The sequence below is a fragment of the Quercus lobata genome, chromosome 2 (assembly GCF_001633185.2).
Source record: "Quercus lobata isolate SW786 chromosome 2, ValleyOak3.0 Primary Assembly, whole genome shotgun sequence".
Lineage (NCBI taxonomy): Eukaryota > Viridiplantae > Streptophyta > Magnoliopsida > Fagales > Fagaceae > Quercus > Quercus lobata.
In genome coordinates, this window is record NC_044905.1 from 57932804 (window position 1) to 57952707 (window position 19904).

Here is a 19904-nt window from a genome sequence, read left to right on the forward strand (position 1 = left end):
GACTTCTTTACCAACCTCATCCATGCGAACAACTTGAGCAAAACTCTTTGACATCTGCTTGATGAAATCACTGGGTAAAGCAACAGCATTTCTGTGCTCATTGTCTCCAACTACTCTTGACAGCCATCAGGCCAGCTTGCTGTCTGGCCTTCCTTTCTTGCATGGCTCTCTGCCGCTCTTCATAGTAATCAAAATCATCCAAAATGGGCATATTAGTTTCAAAATTCTTGAAAATATTCAACATCTCAATACCCTGCTCCAATTTCACCTGTAATATTTCAAATTAAAACAGAATTGCAGAAACAAAAGTTGTAAGTAACTAACCTTGAAAAGAAAAGAAATAATGCTTAAGTTCAATTTTTAATAGATTAGAATTTTTTTAATCCACATTGAAGTCTATTAACATTATAACATGTAGAACACTATAATGAACCTCATAATGAACCTCAGTCTGAAAGATAAGATTGAGGTCATATGACAAGTGGGAAAGAAGCAACAAAACAAAATTTAATTTGGGAAATCATCTGCAATCTAAGGCTTTGAAAGGGTTCCAATGGACAAGACAATAACAATCATAATGCATATTTAGCTTTGTGTGTGTGTGTGTGTGAGTGAGAGAGAGAGAGAGAGAAGGGTAATATGAGATTTGTGGAGTCGATATGTTCTTCTTGTTCAACATCTATGTGAGTTAAGACAGATGCCAAAACCACATTTTCATTGCTAAGTTGTAATATGCCATTTTAATTATGAGTTGATACATTACTTTTCATTAGCAAATTGACCGATTTCTAATAAAAAGAATTTATTTACTACTATTCAACTCTTTATTTTAAAATAAGAGTCTGATAGTAATATTGTCATAAAATTATTCAATTCCATTCCCTCCATGTTGCTCCCAAACAAAATTACCTACATTCCATTCATTTCCATTCCTTTATTTTAAAACATCCGATCAAGGTTACTTAATTCTATTCCATTCCATTCTTTTCCATTCATTTCCCTTACTTAAATACATTCCATTCCATTCATTTTCATTCCCTTATGATCATTCTATTTCATTTCATTCTCTTCCCTTCTAAACTCCCAAACGGAGCCTAACTTTTTAGTATTGTGTCGATTTAGTCATTACCGTTATCTCTTGGATGAAAATTGCTGACGTGACTACAGACACAAACTATTTTACAAATATTTTACAAACTCTTGATATGGCACAATACCCATCAGCTTTTTAAAATACTAAAATACACATAAAATAATAACATGTCAAATTTAAAGTATTCATTAAGATTTTAAAAATACTTAAACTAAATTAGAACACCATAACATCTCCACCCAGTTTTCACCGTCGGCATCCCTTCAACCTTTTGTTCTCTGGTGACTACCCACCCACTTGTCTAATGCTTTCTCTTAAACCAAAACTTCTTTGCTTGGAGAACACATCTACATATACAAGTATGCTATGTACATCAAAACTTGTATCTATCTTTCTTTCATTCTTTTTGTTATTTATGGTTTTTTGAAACTCATGGGTTCTTCTTTAATTTCATAATAATATTTTCATCTTTTGGGTATTCTATGCAGGGGAGACATGCTTTTTTTTAGCTTGGAGTGCAGGTGCTGCACTTTTTAAGTACGAGGAAGAATGTCTTTGCCAACTGCCAAGGCCACTAGTCATTGGCTCGCCATTATTGCAAAGGAGTAAGAATAGCAGGTGGGTTTGTGTATTGATAGAATTTGAATGGCTTGGACAGGTTGAAAACAAACTGGCAAGGAGAAGGCCTGGTGTCGTTGGAATAGAGAAGGTGTTGTTGGAAGGAGAAGACACTAATGTAAGGGAGAAGGTGTTGTCGTCCTCACCGTTGGGGATTTTGGATTTTAGGGATGCAGGGATTTTGGATTTAATTTAGGTTTACCCTTGTTTAATGAAATCATGAAGCTTTCTTATCAAACAAAAATATTTGATTAGGGTTTGAAAAAAGAAAAAAACATAAGGTAATCATGGGTTAGGGATTTTGACCCCAAAAATTACTCACTTAACTTCTTTCTTTTTTTAATTTAAGATTATTCTGACATATTAGAGGTGGCAATCAATATGGCAATAAACTAATTTTTTATTTTGACCGTTTGCTATGCCAACAATTTCCATTCAAGAGATAACGACATGGACTAAAATGATACAACACTAAAATGTTATGGACCAAATTGACACAATTGAAAGGGTATGAACCAAATTAAAATACGGTGTAAAAGATAAGGATCAAATATATAATTTACCCAAATAAAAACTACTCCTCTCTCGTTTGAGTCTAGCAAACCATTCTAAATATTGGAAATTTGGAATTCCATATTTTACTCAACAAAGCTCTTTATTTCAATCAGTGTGCTTAGCATTGTGTGCAAAGTTTGCAAAAAATAATAGTAAAAATAAAAAATTCCCCTTATATTTTTAACATGCATGTCACTTATTACCTAATTGGTCAAACTAGAGCATTTACCTTGAGTTATTGTGTCTTTGAGATGTTGAAACGTCCCCCTTAATTGATTGGTTGGATAATTGGAAACAACAAGGTTGGATAATTAAAGTATTCAACATTGAAAGGCATCCCCCAATTGGTCATTACCAAAAAGGTAAGTTGACAAAATTTGGAATCCTTAATGGACTCAGCAAATCCAACCTCTCCTCAAACCACCAATCACTTTGTGCAAAGAGAGATGCATGTCAATTGAGTTACAAAACTCTTTACATGGACTAAAATAGTTAATTTAAGATGTGCTTGTATAAGCTTTTACGAAAAAGACATTTTGGGTTTAAAATAAACATTTGTAAAAAATTTACAAGGAGTTGTTGTTGCAAGCATCATTTTAGATTTTAAAAATACATTTTTAAGCGCTCAAATCATTTAACCAAACAGACTCATATAGAAAATTAGATGGTAAGTGAGGCCAACATAATTTAAATATAATTATATAAAAATATTTGATGAAAATTGATTGAAATATAGCACTATTCTTTCATCAAATCATGTTATACTAAAATTCAGAAATATAGATTTAAAAGTTTTTAGTAATATGTTATCACCAAAATAGACGCATAAGATTTATCTCAAAAAAAATGCATAAGAACATTTTTTTTTTTTTTTTTTTAAAGCACAACAACTGAACAACACCTAACAAACAAAACCAGGGGCAGGGAAAGGGGCAGGTACACCCTTAAACCATTAAACCACGAGACACATCAAAAAGTGATAGACTCACTCAACCAGCGACGCACCCAGAGAGCGCCTAGCTCTAGCCCTGGTTTCACCCAAAGCCAAAGCCAAAGCCATAGCCATGGACTCAACACCAACGACCCCGCAACCTCTCCCTCCGCTCTCCATCAAATCCTCTCCTCGCAAACTCCCCATCAAACGCAAAACCCCCCACCACCACCACCCTGACTCCTCTTCCTCTAAACCTAACCCTAATTTCCTCTCCCCCAAACTCGAATCCCCACGAGACGACGAAAGCTCCGCCGCCGCCAAAACGCCGCCATTCAAATTCCACCGAATATGGACCGAGCCCGACGAAATCCGATTCCTCCAAGGCCTCCTCCACTGCAATTCCCAGGGTCTCTCCTTCCCCAAAGACCTCCACCTCTTCTTCGACCAGTTCTCCAATTCCATGTCTCAGCCTTACACCAAATCCCAGCTCTCCGAGAAGCTCCGCCGCCTCCGAAAGAAGTTCCGAGTCATTTCCGCCAGACTCGCCCGCGGCCTCAACCCTTCCATGCTCTCACCTCACGATCGCGCTCTCTTCGACCTCTCCAAGTCCCTCTGGAGCCCCCAAATCCAATCGTTTGATGCCAATGCCGATGATGATAATGATGATGAGGAGGAGAACGAGGAGTTTTGCGGTGGTCTGGGAATGGGGGTGGTGGGGGCAAAGGCCGTGTTGGATGTGTTTGATCAGTGTTTGAAGGAGGTTCGGGCGGTTCTCCTTCGCCGGGGGCTGCTTCTAGCAGACAATAATAAGTCTTCTTCGAAAGCTATGGACTTCGAGAGGCGGTGGCAGGATCAAAGGGTGGCGGAATTGGAAGTTTTCGCTCGCCGATTGAGGTTGGTTCTCGACAACTCTCTTCGTAGGCAATGAGTATCGGTTTTGTGTTCTTTCATTTCTCTGTTTTTTTTTTTTTTGGGGGGGGGTTTTGGTGATTTGTACATGTCATTGTAGATAGGTTGTCTTAGCATTTTGTGTTGATATCTTGTTAATGGATATTGCTCTTTATTAATGTATTTGATTGATTTTATCAACGTGCTTATTTTACTTCAATTTCTGATTCAAATGTGAAGTTTGAGATTTGTGTTAGAGCAGGGTTTTAATTTGATCTTAGATAGAGAGGCAGAAATTGTAATGAAGAAAATCCAGACAGTGGATTTTCAATCATCCATTGTTATTTCATGTTCTGATAAATTGTAGTACAGTGCGTAAATCCGGTTACATGTTTTGTAATTTTGTAACAGATTGTGCAATTGACTGATTGATTCTCAAATATACTGAGTCTGTGACTGTGAGTGAAATTCTCAAACGATGTGTATTTTAAGACAATTAAAACACAAGATAAAAAGGGGGGTTGTTGTGAATCCCTTTGAATTACAAGAAATTTTGTACTTCACAGTTAAGGCATGTAAAGCCAGGTATAAATGGGTTAAGGTTTATGTGGGAAGAATCAACATTGAGGCCATTTTGAACCACAATTTCTTGAATAGTTCTGTAGTAAAGTGCTAACCTGATGAGCTTAGTTCCTTTGTTAAACCTCTTAATTCTGTAACTTCTGTTTATGAGGTGTGCTTGGTTGGTCTGAAAATTTTAGTAATTTTATTTAGTGAGATGCATGAAAACATCGATGCAAAGACATTTTCAATAGGAAAGAGGGATCAAGATGTTGGAATTCAACCTGCCAATTTTAATACGGAGAAAAAGATGTTAATGCACTAAACTTGCAAAAACAAGACACCATCCAATCATTTGACCACTATTCGCGTTATCTTTTATTTGTCGAAATGTGTAGCATGGTGATAATTACATAAGAACTATTGATTTTTACCATTAGCAACATGTAGTTTGAAAATCCATAGAATCCTTTGAATTTTCATGAGGAAATTTTACAGAGAATGACTTATATCAAAGGGTACATTGACTATCTGCAAGAAAAAGGACAACCAGAGTCAATCGTTGGGTCTGACTTAGATGCTTCATTTGCTATAGCTAAGCATCTTAAACATAGATCATACCTTTGGTTTTCCCCTTGGTTCAATACCTTGCATTCCTGAGAGTAGTGGCAGGGCCGCCTGTGTGCCCTCAGGAAAATGGGGAGGAAAAATGATCAATGAAAGTGAGATCTAACCTTGTCATTGTTATTATTATGCTTATATATCATCAAAATGGCCAAATAAACCAAGAAACTCGGAGTTCAACCTTCCCTCTTCTTTTCTTCTTTTGTTTGACATCCCATTATATATATATATTTTTGAATGAAGGTCAAAATAATAGATGAAATTCGATGAGATTGAGCCGACGACTGAAAATAAGCTCGAAATCATCTGAGCTTAATATCCCGCATCAAGCCTGACCATTCTCATCCCATTTTCATGAAAGGAAAAAAATAAAAATAAAAATATATAAAAAAAATAAAAATAAAGAAGAATAGAAAGAAGACCTAAAAAATGGGTGAATGTCCTTGGATTACCTTTGCAACTGGTTTTGGTGGTGGGGTCAATTGTCCAAAAGTTTTACACTTTTAGGAGCTAGAGATGAATCCAAATGGCTCTTCTTTAAAAAGGTGGTGTGGTCAATTGTACAAAGGTTTTACACTTTTACGAGCTAGAGATGAATATGGCTCTTCTTTAAAAAGGTTTTATTACGTTGTCATGAACAGTGCACGCCTAACACTAATTTTCCTACTATTCCCTTCTTATGGACACAACTTAGATACTGTTCTTTAAGTTCTTCTCTTAAAATTCAATTATTAAGATTCAATCATGTAGCTACTTTACTAAAAGATACACTTTCATTCCATGAGAAAAAATTTACGTAGCAAAATTTTAAAATTTTAAGAGAGACAGCACCTAAATATTAGACTTAACATTTTCAGTCCCAATGGTGGAAATCAGGGCTGGAGCCGGTGAGGGCAAATGGCCCAAGTGGAAAAAGTCAAAGTTGGGCGTACGCATAGGGCCTAGTTTGGGATTGGGCTAATTGAACAAGTTGTAGGTGATACATCCCGTTGAAGTTAGCACAGTTTTTCTTTACCTTTTGTTTTATGGGTCATAACTTATAATAGAATTGAAAGGAATGAAAAATTAAAACAAACCCAAATTAGATCCATACGGATTAAATCCAAGCAAGCACAAACATGAAAGATAAATCACACACACACGAACCATAATGGTCATAGACCTAACTTTGGAGGCGGTATCTTTATCTTGTGAGCCCACTAGCGAGCTCATAAGATAATTAGTCCTGACTCTAACTGTGACGATTTTTTTTTTTTTTTGGTGACTGCCGCGGATGCATTTTCTGTGTGGTGATGTGAATGAGGCAATGGCCAATGGCAATGGGTGAGTTAAGAATTCAAGAACATGTTTAACAAGATAGGAATTAGGAATATAAGCATTAGCATTGATGGAGCTAAATTTTTTAGCTTTTAGCTTCTTAAAAACTCACTTTATCTATTTTAACACACCACTTTATAATACACTCAACATCAATGGTTCTATTTTTTTTAGCACTTCATTTAAATATTTTTTTTATCATTTTTTGTTCTTTCTTTATTCTTCATCTATTTCTCTCTCTTCCTCTCTCTCTCTCTCTCTTCCACCACAAGCCAACCCACCAAACCTTTCTTCCCCAATCATAACCCACCACAAACCCACCAACCACACCACCACATCCAAAACCAACACAACCCACCCACACCAACACCGACCCACCACCATGAACCCACCCACACCGACACTGACCCACCACCACGAACCTAAGCCATGCCATCTCTTCAATTTCAGCCAGGTAAGGACAACTAGTCACTTGGTCAGAACTTGCAACATTTTTGTGATGGTGAATTAGCATTGTTGGGATCATCACCATTTTCATCGTCATTGGAGCTTGATGAAACAGATCTAATGTGCTTGCCACAAAAATCCTGTTGTGTAGAGGAGACTGATTCGATACGCTGAGAAATAGAAATAGTACGAACTTACACTGACCCACCACCATGAACCCAAACGACGGTCTCAAGGAACCCAAAGGCAAGAGTGAAGAGATGAAAGTTTTGGTTCAGTCAAGGGAGAGAAGAGGGAAGTGTTGGAGAAAAAAAAAAAGGGAAGGGAAGACCAGAGAGAGAAGAGAGAAAATAGTTTTTTAATGAGAGAAGAGAGAGACAAAGAATAAACAAATAATTTTTTTATCCCTTTGTTGCTACAATAGACTACCAAATATGGCAGTTTACCGTAACAAGTTTGTTAATATTTTTAACAATGGCACCATTGATGTAGCTTAATATTTGTTGTTTATGGTGCTAAAAATAGCAATTTGACAATACAACTCCATCAATGCCAATGCTAAGGGCATTCTTTTCTCTTCTATTCAGCCCAAATTTAACATTTGAGGAAAATAAAATGGGATTTTTTTTAAAAATAACTAAATCCTTCAAACTATTTTATTAGTTAGGCAACTTTCCAAACTATTTGCATTTCTAACAATTCGAGTCTAATAGACTCGATTTTGCCATTTGAAAATATACTTGGAAATCGAGTGTGAGACACTCGATTTTCAAACTCGAGTTTCTCACACTCAATTTTCAAGTGCATTTTTAAATGACAAAATCGAGTCTATTAGACTCGAATTGCTAGAAATGCAAATAATTTGGAAAGTTGCCCAACTAATAATATAGTTTTGGATTTATAGTTATTTTTTTAAAAAAAATCCAATAAAATGAGATGGAATTGATATTACCACCTAATTCTTTACTATTAACTATCCAACTAAAAAAAAAAAATATGATATTTCGTTATTTTCATTTGCTCCATCCCAACAAACCTTTACTTTCAGTACGTTGTTTGTATTTGTACTTTGTACCTGCTTGTCACACCCAGGGTTTGTAAATAATTTATAACAAGAGAAATTGGTTTTAGCAGCAATGATGTGCCTGTGAATGGGCCCTTCCCACTTTTTTTTTTTTAGAAGAAGGCCCTTTCCACTCATTTCGTTATTTAATCACCCTTAAAACTTTTTTAATTTTTCTCAAAAGGATGAATTTGGTAGAATAATTAGGGTTGACTTTAAAAGATCTCATCTAGTTGCGGAACTAATTAATGGAGTAGACTTTAGAATGCGGACCAACGACCATGACAATTCCCTTACCTAACATTAAAGAAAAAAAAAAGACTACTAGACTAGGATATTTTAAAACGAGGCTACTAATAGTAGTCTAGTATATCACTTTTCAGTACAGTTACTGCATTTAAATTATTTTCCAAAGTCGTTGGGCTAGCAGATTGAATCTCAACTGTCTTTTTTCTTTTTTTTTTTCAATAAAATCATATATTGAAGAAAATAAAAGGGTCAATGACCATGTAGATTCAGACTATCTCGACCTTGCTCAACTAATGATTTGTTTGGATTGAGGAGGAAAAAGAGGAAGTAAAGTAAATTTAACCTAAAATTAATTTATTTTTAGCTAACTTTACTTTATATCCCTCCACTTCCTCTCCCTCCTTCCCTCCTTGATCCAAATGAACCCTAAGATATTTTTGTTAAGTTAGTAAAAGAGATGGGAACGAATCTTGAGGGATTAAAAACTTCTAAAATTCTTAGAGCAATTCCATTGATTTTAAAATTCTATTTATTACATTAATTTTAAAATGAGCGAATTACATTGTCACACCATCGATTTTTTAAATAAAGTTTCTTTTCCACAAACCAATTACTTCTCACTTATGCTATGATTTTTTTGTCCATTGTAAGATGTCACACATAACACACAATTCTCCTAAAAGCTTGTCAAAAGAATAAATCCAAATTTATTCTTCCACCTTCCTGGGTGCAATCTTCCACTTGTTTCTTCATTGTTTGACATGGTTGACGCCAATATGCCTTGTGAGTGAAGGTTTGGAATGGGTTGAAAGACTAGAGATTTACAAGCAGTGGCATGTTCAGAATGAGGGCTGGGTTCAGACAACTCCCAATATAGACCAGGAACTCTTCAAAAAAGTGAAGAATACGGTGAAAAGTCAAAAAGTATCATACATAAACATTTTATCATAGATGTGGGATTAAATATACCTTCTAATTTGCAATGTTTAATCCACACTATGAAATACATCCATCTCAAATGAAGAGGATCCTGATACAGGCTATGACATATTTAGTCTTTTTAAGATCAACTTGCCCGTTTGATAGCCTTCTTTTTCCGTCTAATACCTAATAAAATATGAGAATCTGACTAGCAAGTTCCATCCAAATTGCATCCTTTTCCAATCTAATACCAATAAAATATGATGATCTGACCAACAAGCTCCATCCAAATTGCATTAGGAACCCTATATCTCTTTCTTACCCAAAAATAAATAAATAATAATTGGGTATGAGGTGGGAAATGATGATAGATCAGGAAAACTATGTTAATCTCCCACATTGTCAATAAAGGCTTTATCATTCAAATGCCATTACGGAAAACCTTCCACCCTCCTCTATGGTAAATTATTTCTCAATGCAAGATATGTCATGTGCTGATATCAAGAAAGATATATTTAGAAACACACACACAACATAGGGAACCTTACTAAAGAAGAGTCATTTGTACTCGCCTCTAGGCAATAAAAAAATCTACAGGCAACTAACCCCATCTACCAAAACCAGTTACCGCATAATCCAAAAGCATTCACCTTTGACGGGTTAAGCAATATATGCTCATGCTCAGGAGCAAAAAAAGCAAGATATAATGCAAAGGGTAACCTTTAAAATTTAGACTGAAAACAATTTTTCATGTCATTTAGTGATGCAACAGGAGTGGCAAATTCCATAAACGATGCAAATTCACCGTCATGATTTCTTTTAGAAAAAAAGAACAAAGTTGTGGAAGGTTTAAGATGACCTCATTCATAGCAACAAAATGAACAACCAATTTTGAGAACTACACCAAGCTGTTTAGCTGATCATCCCAACACACCATGCTGCTAATATATATCAAGTCAAATTACCAGAAAACTACATTAGGGTTTCAAAATCCAAAGCAAGAAAATTTAAAATTATCTCCAAGCCATCTTGAAGAACCATACACATGAGTATGATGCTCTTTTAAAAAAGCAAGGAAAAAGGAAGAAGTTATATGCTAGAAAACTAGGAATAGCACAAAACTAGAAAGATTGACCTTCAAATATATTGGAAGTGTAAGTGAAAATTGTGTTGGTGTTAAGCACTAGAGATGTAATGGAACAAACTAGTACAGTTCATCTAGATCTGATTCATTTGACTGTACCATTGATGGAAAACTGGAAATATTATATAACACCCAAAAAGTTAAACACTAAAATGACTGAAAAGAGCCAAAAGAACTGAATTCCACCTTCTAAAATTAACTACTGGTTAAGAAAAAATCAAAGAGGAGATTATGGATTCAAATGTTGGGATCTCAAAGCAAATTGAAAAGAAATTCACAGAATTGTGTATGTGAACATTAAATATGCTCAGTGCTCACCCTCTTTTGTTATGACACTGACAGTCGAAGAACACTCCAGTCCAGCTTTTAACCTTTTGGTTTCTTGAAGGAACCTTTACTATTACTTGGTGATGATTGTTGATTACCTTGTACGGATTTTGGTGATTTATTTGGGTATTGTGTTTCAGATGCTGCTTCAGACTGTTTTCTTTTAAGGTCTCCATTGGCCTTAAAACTCGATTTTTTAGTGTTCAAACTCTCTGCTCCATCCATTGATGATCCATTTTCTCTGTAAAATCCAAATCAAAGAATTTTTTTTTTTTTTTTCTTTTTTGATAAGTAAAATCAAAGGAAAAATATCAGATGTGTCGTCAGTGCAAATAAGAACAACTCGGAAATGCATTTTTTCTCCAGATATGCATGCAAGCACATGGTCATAAGTTTATCTTCACACCCCTCGTTACCTATTTGTCCGCATGGATCTATTCAATTTTCACTTACTATTGACTAATTTATCTAATCAATAAGTTGTACAGAAGATAGCCAGCATCAAATTCTCCCCAGTCCCCTTGTGAACCCAAAACAAGAAATGTAGTCTTTTTAAGAAACTACTTTCTGTATAACAATTAAAATGGGTAATATTAGACATATATCCTCAAATATCATCAGACCCATATATTACCCATGAAATTATACCAAACTTGGAAAAAGTATGCAGACTAAATACAATCCCTAAATAAAACTGTACAGCCCTTCTGAGGGGGGAAACTGTCATCATATACAGACAAACAAGTATTTAAATTTATTGAAACTGGGTACAGTAAATTGGCACATTTTTCAACTGCACTACAAACCAGAGCAATTATTCAATATCTACAATTTTTCAGAAGGGATGCATGCCAATTGGATTCATTGATTCTTTCATATGTTTTATGGAATGACCAAGCAATCCTAAATTCACTCAACAAAGCTTTATGCCTTCCATCACAAATAAGAATTATTGTTTTCCAATTTAGTGGCACTCCAGTTTCTATTATATGCAACAGTAACATAATCACCAAAATTTCAATATTCAAATTCTTGGATTGAATAGACAACCTCAAGTGTAGCACAGATGCAGCATGCATTGACAGAGTGTTGAAACAGTTTTCTCAACCCAGTTTAGAGCAAAATATAAATTTTTTTACGATAATAATCTCTAAACTTCAAAAATGAGTTGTTCAACACCAGCTCAGTGTATATATGTACTGACCTGCTGTTGAACAACTCATTTTTGCTACGTAATTGTAGAAATAACAAAAACATAAGATAATTTGAGAAGTTAACCTACCTCAAAGATATTCCTCCACTTTGACTGCCAGTAGAAGTGGCAGACACTGGGCTTGATGCTGCTTCATTCAGTTTTTACCATGATAAGGCTTTGCATGAGGATAACAGAAGCCAAAAGAGAAGCAGAGGAGGGGAATAGTCATTGTAAATTTTAGGTCACTTGACCTTTATACTTACATCAATAGAAGGATTAAAACTTTGAAATGACATGCGGCCTTTAATTGCTCCAGGATTTGGATCACCTTCCATTATGACCACGCTGCAATTATACAGACAGCCATCAAAATGAAACAAGTCAAAATACAAACAAAATTATGTTCGAAAATAGAAGCAAATGGAGCAGTTCCAGCAGGTAGTTGCAGTTGTTCTATTTTCCACAGAATCCATTGTTTATATAATTATATCCAAGTTTCCATTTAAGTGTCAAATATTAAAGGATAAACAAGACATCAAAATGATTTTTACAGAAGATGAAGCCCTGAAACATGGGTAAACAGGATGCTCTTGCTTTACTAAGGGTCCTGTACATCTTTCATGTCAGTCACCAAGCCTTTTTTAATAATAAGAAATTTTATATTAATAAAAAATCATTATACAATGATTGAAGGAGAGAAATCCAAGGAAAAAAATACAATGAATGCAGAAAGTTACAAATAATTGAAGGCCAACACTCATCTAATAACATCCATGAAAATAAAGAACTGACAAATGCAAACTTTATTCTCTCAACAGAAAGCGTGCGTGGCTCAAATGACCTCCTATTTCTTTCCTTCCAAATGTTCCACATGACACACAATGGAACTACATTCCAAACCCTATTTTTTCTCTTTGAAAAAAAGGTAATCAAATTGCTCTTTTTCTATAACATTAAAAGCTCAAATGGATACCACAGGGCCATTCAAAGTCTGCATTGCTGTAACATGTGTCCATAGCAATCTCAAGAACATTATTATGAAATTGAACTTAACCTATATCATTCAAAAGTCATCTGAGTGATTTTATTAGCCCAACACCAAGCAATTTCTTTCTTATGGTTGTTCTACACCATCCACAAAGAGCTCAACCAATATGTTATATAGAAACTCTAGTTGAAAAGACTACAAATGGCACAAAAATACTAAGAAATTTGCAGTACCATCCACAGATGTGGGTGTACACATCTTAAATAATAACAACTTTAAGAATATAAACCAGAGAATTTTGTCAGCGATTAAGTACTGGAGATTACTATTTTTTTTTAATAAGTATTAGTGGAGATTGAAATTTCTGAACATGTTCATGTATGAATTTTCCCGTTTTGAACCCATGAAAAAAGAGCCCTAGCTATCAACTTCATCTTTTTACTAGTTGAGAAATGAAATGACATCTCTTCATAATTTTAGACATTATGGATGCTCCTAATGTTAAAACAAAAGGTGAAAGCAGGTGCTGCTTCCCTGAAATAAGACAGAACTGCCAAGAAGAGTTAATGGAAAATTAACATTCTCATCAATATCTCTATCACTCTATGTTACACAATGAGAGTTTTTTTCTAGCAACTTATGTATATCAAGGTTAATTATATTTATAACCCACATATCCACATAATCTAGCCCCATAGAAACATTTGTAACATACAAAACTTCTAATTGAGACTGCCCATATGGTTTGAGAATTCAGAAAACAAAAGTTGATTCAGAAGTCAAGACAATCTATAATTTTATATCTAATTTTTCTTCAGCTTTTTTTTCTAAGCTTCTAGCTGTAATTGAACTTATATGCCTGATACAACCTTCCAGAAAGTGGTGCAAGATAGGGTTGTCAACTAGCAAAGATATCTCACCTATACAGCCTATAGATTGTAATGAGAATTGAACAAGCATATTGACAAAATTGAAGCAACTTTCTTGTGGATATTTATGCTGTTGTGTGATCACATATTGGGTTCAATTCATCATGATCACTTCAACTATATAATCTAACATGCTGTGTTTGTCTATATGCTCAATATCATGGCAAGCCTCTAAAACAGAAGACAGAGTCACTGCATCAGACATTATGAATCCTAAATGTACAATGCATATGGCCTCTGCACCAACATATGTGTTTGGTTAATGCCATAAGGGTCCCTAGTGTACAACGTCAAGAGGCTTAGCTGGGCATACAAAACATCGTTATTGGTAACACAAAGACCTTTGGTTTTAGCTCTTAAAAATGTCCCAATTACAGCATCTGAAACATGAATGCTAAAGGCATCTTTTGTGAAGCAAGCATGGCTCCCTCCAAAGTATAGCAAATTAGAGAAACCACAGGGCACCAAAAAACCCTGCTAAAGTGCAATTATCAAACAGATCAAGTCCATATTACACAACCAGCAACCACAAATCCTATAATCATTCAAGATTTCAGAAACCATATTATAAGTACAGTTCAAGAAAAGGAAACAATGCAAAACACAATCTGTACTTCAATGCTAAGTCAAGCAAAGTTTTATGCACATATGAACTGAAATAAATCCACAGATGCACATCCAACAAAAACTCAAGAAGAAAAAAAATAGAGAAATTCTTTATATAAATCAGAGCAAAGAAGAAAGAAGGCAGAAAACTACCACTTTCTATTAAAGGTACTAGGGGAACAGAAATACCCATCAGGCTTGACATCTTCATCTTTCTTGGTATTTTCTTCTCTCAGTGCTGCCCTTTGCATGAACTATAAAAATGAATAAAACAATACCTCATATAAGAAGAACATAGGTGTGAAGTTGTAATTTACAACTATGTGTTTTGTTGGCTTTTATTCCGTACCAAATTTGATTGTAATTTTACTCAATCTTTTGTACCCTGTATTTATTGTGGGATTTAATTGTAAGGGTTGTGTGATAGAGAGAGAGAGTGTGAAGACTCAAGCAATTGAAGACAGAAGAGTTCTCACAGGTAGCTCGTGACTAAGCATCTCACGAATTGATGCATGTGCCCCGCACATGACTGGAATGCGAAGAGTCAGACCATATAGAAATAGTTGTGTTTCGCGAGTAGCTCGCGGGTAAGCCCTCCTACGAGACACTCGTGAAATATTTTGTTTTGTCAGACTGTGCTATCTGATACACACTTTTTGTACCCACACTATATATACCCACATTACCCACAAAAGTTGAGGAGTGCTTCAGAGAGAAAACTCTAGCCATAAACCTTGAGAGTTAAAGATTATTATACCCACAATCTTCTACACAATTGCTTGTGAATTTTCCTCAACTCCTACCTCTCTATTTCCATATCATTGAGAGGTTGATAGTCCAAATACTTACCACACATTTTCAGAGTGTTCAGTGAGGTTTTGATGCTGCTGGGAAGCATTGGAAGCCAAGGATGACAGATGCAACATGGAGTTTGTTGCGGAATCTAGAGAACTAGACAAGACACAGTTCCAAGAAACCTTGTTTGAGTAGAAGTTTGGAGGGCTTAGGTACATCGGGTAGATTAGACTTGGAGGGTTTCTTGCTAACCCATGTATTCCAACTAACCCATGTATTCCAACTGATTGTCTAGTGGATCGATTACAGCTTAGAGGGCGGCGAGGAGATTTTTCGCCGAGTTCTTTGGTTTCCTCTTCGATAACACATTAACGTGTTATCTTGTGTTTATATTCTTCTTCCCTACTCTTTTACCTTTCTTTTTAATGCTGAGTTATTATGTTTATGCGTTAGAATAGTTTGTTTATTTATCCACTCGTATTTACTCTATTTCGCACTTAGTATTAAGTTAAAGTAAAATCAATCGAGCCGTAAATTTAATTTGAGGTCTAAATAGCTCATGTTTTTTCACACATTTTCGAGCATTCAATAGGTTTACAGCACAGTGCTTGAATTCTATCTCAAACATCAAAAACTAAAGAATGCCCAGATAAATTTAAGCAAAACCCACTTCAAATCTCGAGTGAAATTTCCAAAAGTTTGCAATTTTATAGAAGCTAGTGCACTACGGGCTGTCTATAAAATACAGCAAAAGGTGCAAGTTTTAAAAAATCTTGTTTTACCTTCAAGTTCCTCAGGGTGCTGGAAAGCTCGCGCTTGGCCATTTGAGTTCCTTGCTTTTCACCAGGAAAAAAAAAATTTTTAAAAAAAAAAAAAAAAAAACAAACAAACAAACAAAACAATAACTTTGACTTCTCTCTGTCTCTCTTTCAATGCTGTTGAAGAAACAAGGCAGGGTTTCTCTCTGTTCTGTTCTGCCAAGAATTCAGATTTAGATTTCAGAAGTGATAGGCCCGATTTTAAGATTTTTTTTTTTTAATTTTTATTGTGACATGCAAACTCGTAAATATTTTTATTTAAAACATTAGTCATACTCTTGATGAAGAAAAAAAAAAATTGTTGATTTTGCTTCCAATCCAGCCGTTGCTAATTTTATTTTTATTATTTAAATTAATAATATTACCATAAAAGGTTCATGAAAATATCTTAATATATTAATATTATTTAAGTGCCTCCGGTAAGGCTTTTTTTTTTTTTTTTTCTTCTTCTCAGTCTAGTGTCATAATTTTTCACTCAGCATAATTTGAAGTTTACACATTTGTGAACTATTGATACAGCAAGAAGTTTAATGAGACTAGCGGCAAAGAATGAAAATTAAAATAGCATTGAAACCATATGTTCATGTATGGATTTGTTCATTTTTTTAAGTTAGCCTCACAATCTTGACTATATCATAATAAAAATTTTGTGCTAGAAATAAGAGGTTCATTTAATGGTATACCCTTTTTTGGGTTTAATGTTATAAATTTCTATTTATTCTAATTTGAGATTTACACGTATGTTCAATCATATTATGCATTTGAAAATTACTAATACAACAGGTGTGTCATGAGGCTTGCTTTAAAAAATGAACACAGTCACACATGAAGATATGATTTCAATAGTACAGGGACTTAGAAAATAATTTAAACTTTTTCTTGGAAACATTTTAAAACATTCAAATATTTTGCAAATTACTTAGTGTTTGAATGGCTTCTATACCTAAGTTTATACAAAAAATGGAAGTAAGCACCTAAATAGAAAAGGTTCAATTTTTTTTTTTAAGATATAGCTATTTACAAACGTGGACAACCAATCTCAAGCTTATATAAATATATTTTTAAAATGATAAGTGTCAACAAATATAGTTTACTCATAAGTCATGAGTACATTATTATGTTTGAATTTGGATTGTTTAATAATCAAGCCTAAACATGGGTTTGATCTCCAAATATATATATATATATATATATATATTTATACTAATTGAGATTATATCATTTAAGTTAATTAGATACATTAATTTTTTATGAAGTTATTTATAAATGTGGACAACGGATCTCAAGTGTATATAAATATGTTTTTTAAATCATATGTGTCAACAAATATATTTTGTTCATGAATACATTATTATGTTTGAGTTTGGTATGTTTAATAATCTAGTGTCAACCAATATAGTTTGTTCATAAATACATTATTATGTTTGAGTTTGGCATGTTTAATAATCTAACCTAAACCTGGACTTGATCTTAACTTATTTGTTAAATACATGAATATAAATAAGCCCCCCCCCCCCCCCCCCTTCTCGCTTTGATAAATCATAAAATTGTCTCGTTTACAACCCTATGTGTAAAAAATCAAGTTTGAGGTTCAATTACCAATAACCTTTAGTTTAAAAGGAATATTCTGTTTCTAATGTAGGCGTTCAGGTTTGAATCCCCCCCTCGCCCTTAAAATGATTTTTTTTTAATAAAAAATTTCAAGGTTCAATCCACTATTTATAAAGATAAAGACTTCTTCTTCTTTTTTACCTTCCCCCCCCCCCCCCCCCCAAAAAAAAATATGGATTTGATAATTGTTTGGGATGTTTTTGCAACAATGGCCAAAAATGTGAGAATGACCCAAATCTCCCCTTGGGTTCTTTAAAAGTGTTTATTTCTAGAGAATCAAACCCAAAATTCCAAATGTATAATGAATAAAGGCTAATGTTGTTTTAACAAGAGAGAGATCAAAATATCATAATTGAAATACAAGAAAATGCATAAAAAAAACACAAGTTTGAAACTTCGATTCACAGTCAGCAAGAAGAGGAAATTGAGAGAGGTTGTGAGGAAGAGAGGAAAGGTTTCCCTATACCCATATTTCCACCCCTAAACTTCGGGATTGTGAGAATGTTAGCTGGCTAAATGAGCTTTTGCTCTAAAGTTTAAGGTATGTGGATCAAACATGGTTTGTTGGTTTTTAAGTTGAAGAAAGAGTTTTATATTAAGTTTGGGGCGTTGCTTTAAGAGTAGAACATGGCTTATTCATTTTCAATCTGATTGTGGGATTTTATATTGAGTTTTAGGAGCTTTTAGTGACTAGTTTTTGGTCAATAGAAAAGGCTTTGGACCCCAAGGTGTTAAGCAAGTAGTAATTTTCAGGTTTGCTTTTGTTTGGATAAAAGAAAGGCTTACTTTTATCATTATTCAGGGAAAGGCTTGACTAAGCCCCATTGACTTCCCTTTTCAATTGTTTCAAACCATTGGGAGACTTACCCAAGTAAGGGCTAGCAGCTGGAGTTGGCCAATGAGAGCCAACTATGTTTAAAAGCAAAAATGGGTTAAGGCAAAAACTTTGGGCTACAGTCAGCTAGAGAATAAAAACTCTTTTGGGGTGTAAATTTGGGTACATGACTTCCTCCATGAGCCTGAGGTGCTACCAGTATCCCTTACCCACTTGATAGCATGCACAGGCTAGCTCATGAAAAAAATCCGAAAGAAATCAACCCATACATTTCAAACCACACTTCCTCAATTTCTTCAATATGTTGCATGGGCTTAAGTCATGCTTAAAAGAATAAAAATTAATATAATACATGAATTGAGCCCATAAGAAAGTCAGGCTCAGTCGAATCGGGCTTGTAAGAAATATATTACAAAAATAGGTATCAACAATAATTATTATAGTTATTAATGGGAAATTATTATTGTAGAGTTGTGATTTTCAACTATGTTTTGTTGACTTTAATTCTGTGTCAAATTTGATTGTATTTTGTCAATCTTTTCCCTATATATTTGTGGGATTTAATGTAAGGGTTGAGTGTGAGAGTTTGGTGAAGAATTGTGAAGACAGTAAAGTTTGCAACTTGCTTGCGACAAACTTGCGAGCAGACAACCTGCGAAAGGTTACATGACAAACACATGCTAGATACTGAATAGTTTTTTGCCAAGCTGTATTTCGCGAGTCACTTTGCAACTTGGCCAACCCGCGAGTGACCCACAAAACTCTTTGCCTTGATGATTTTAAATAGTGTTTTCCTTATTTCTTTACACATATTGTATAAGCCCACATTACCCACGAAATTGTAAGGAGACTTTTAAAGAGAAAACTTTAGCAATACACTTGAGAGTTAGAGATTGTAAACCCACAATCATCTACACAATTTCTTTTAGTTTTCCTCTACTCCTACCTCTCCAATTACAAATCCTTGAAAGGTTCTTAATTCAAACACTTACATCATCCAATCTGAGTGTTGAGAGAAGTTTTGGTGTGTGTGCAAAGCATTGGAAGAAGCCATCGATTGACGGATGCAATTAGGAGCTAATTACGGGATCCAAATAACTAGTGAAGACAAGACTTGGTGAAGTCCATTGGGAGCCGGAACTTGGAGGGTTCAAGTACAGTGGGTAGATTAAACTTAGAGGGTCTTTTTGATATCTTTGTACTCCAACTTTATTCATTAGTCGATCATTTTGGCTTGGAAGGCCACAAAGGGGTTTTTCACCGAGTACTTTGGTTTCCTCTTCGATAACACGTTTTGGTGTTATCTTGTATTTGCATCTCTCTTCCCTCACTCTTTGTGCTTTACATTTATTATTTATTTTTTATGTTTATGCACTAGAGAGTTGT

At 34.6% G+C, this 19904-nt stretch overlaps 2 protein-coding genes across 3 annotated transcripts; one reads left to right on the forward strand and one right to left on the reverse strand.

Moving 5' to 3' along the window:
- Positions 1–3193: 3193 nt before the first annotated feature.
- LOC115978095 (probable transcription factor At5g28040) lies at positions 3194–4509 on the forward strand. The gene is made up of 2 exons (XM_031100118.1): positions 3194–4146; positions 4178–4509. Exon 1 carries the CDS (start codon positions 3331–3333, stop codon positions 4126–4128), a length of 798 nt encoding a protein of 265 aa, XP_030955978.1. The 5' UTR covers positions 3194–3330; the 3' UTR covers positions 4129–4146; positions 4178–4509.
- A 6119-nt stretch (positions 4510–10628) lies between these two features.
- Positions 10629–16106, reverse strand: LOC115978122. 2 transcript variants are annotated; one of them, XM_031100145.1, is made up of 5 exons: positions 16037–16106; positions 14649–14713; positions 12200–12281; positions 12024–12081; positions 10629–10982 (listed from the first exon to the last, which is right to left on the reverse strand). In XM_031100145.1, the coding sequence occupies exons 1-4, from the start codon at positions 16076–16078 to the stop codon at positions 12025–12027; spliced, it is 246 nt and encodes an 81-aa protein (XP_030956005.1). In that variant the 5' UTR covers positions 16079–16106; the 3' UTR covers positions 10629–10982; position 12024. The 2 variants fall into 2 exon arrangements, with proteins under 2 accessions (XP_030956005.1, XP_030956004.1); XM_031100144.1 differs by having other exon boundaries at positions 14613–14713.
- Positions 16107–19904: the final 3798 nt, after the last annotated feature.

What these genes read in the sequence shown, in the direction of transcription:
- LOC115978122 (XM_031100144.1), bottom strand. Translation starts at nt 16,078, where the DNA reads ATGGCCAAGCGCGAGCTTTCCAGCACCCTGAGGAACTTGAAG. An exon ending in AGTACCTTTAATAGAAAGTG is followed by an intron (nt 12,282 to 14,612) that starts GTAGTTTTCTGC and finishes GTATAATTGCAG; the next exon opens with CGTGGTCATAATGGAAGGTG. An exon ending in GTTTTAATCCTTCTATTGAT is followed by an intron (nt 12,082 to 12,199) that starts GTAAGTATAAAG and finishes TGAATGAAGCAG; the next exon opens with CATCAAGCCCAGTGTCTGCC.
- LOC115978095 (XM_031100118.1), top strand. Translation starts at nt 3,331, where the DNA reads ATGGACTCAACACCAACGACCCCGCAACCTCTCCCTCCGCTCTCCATC.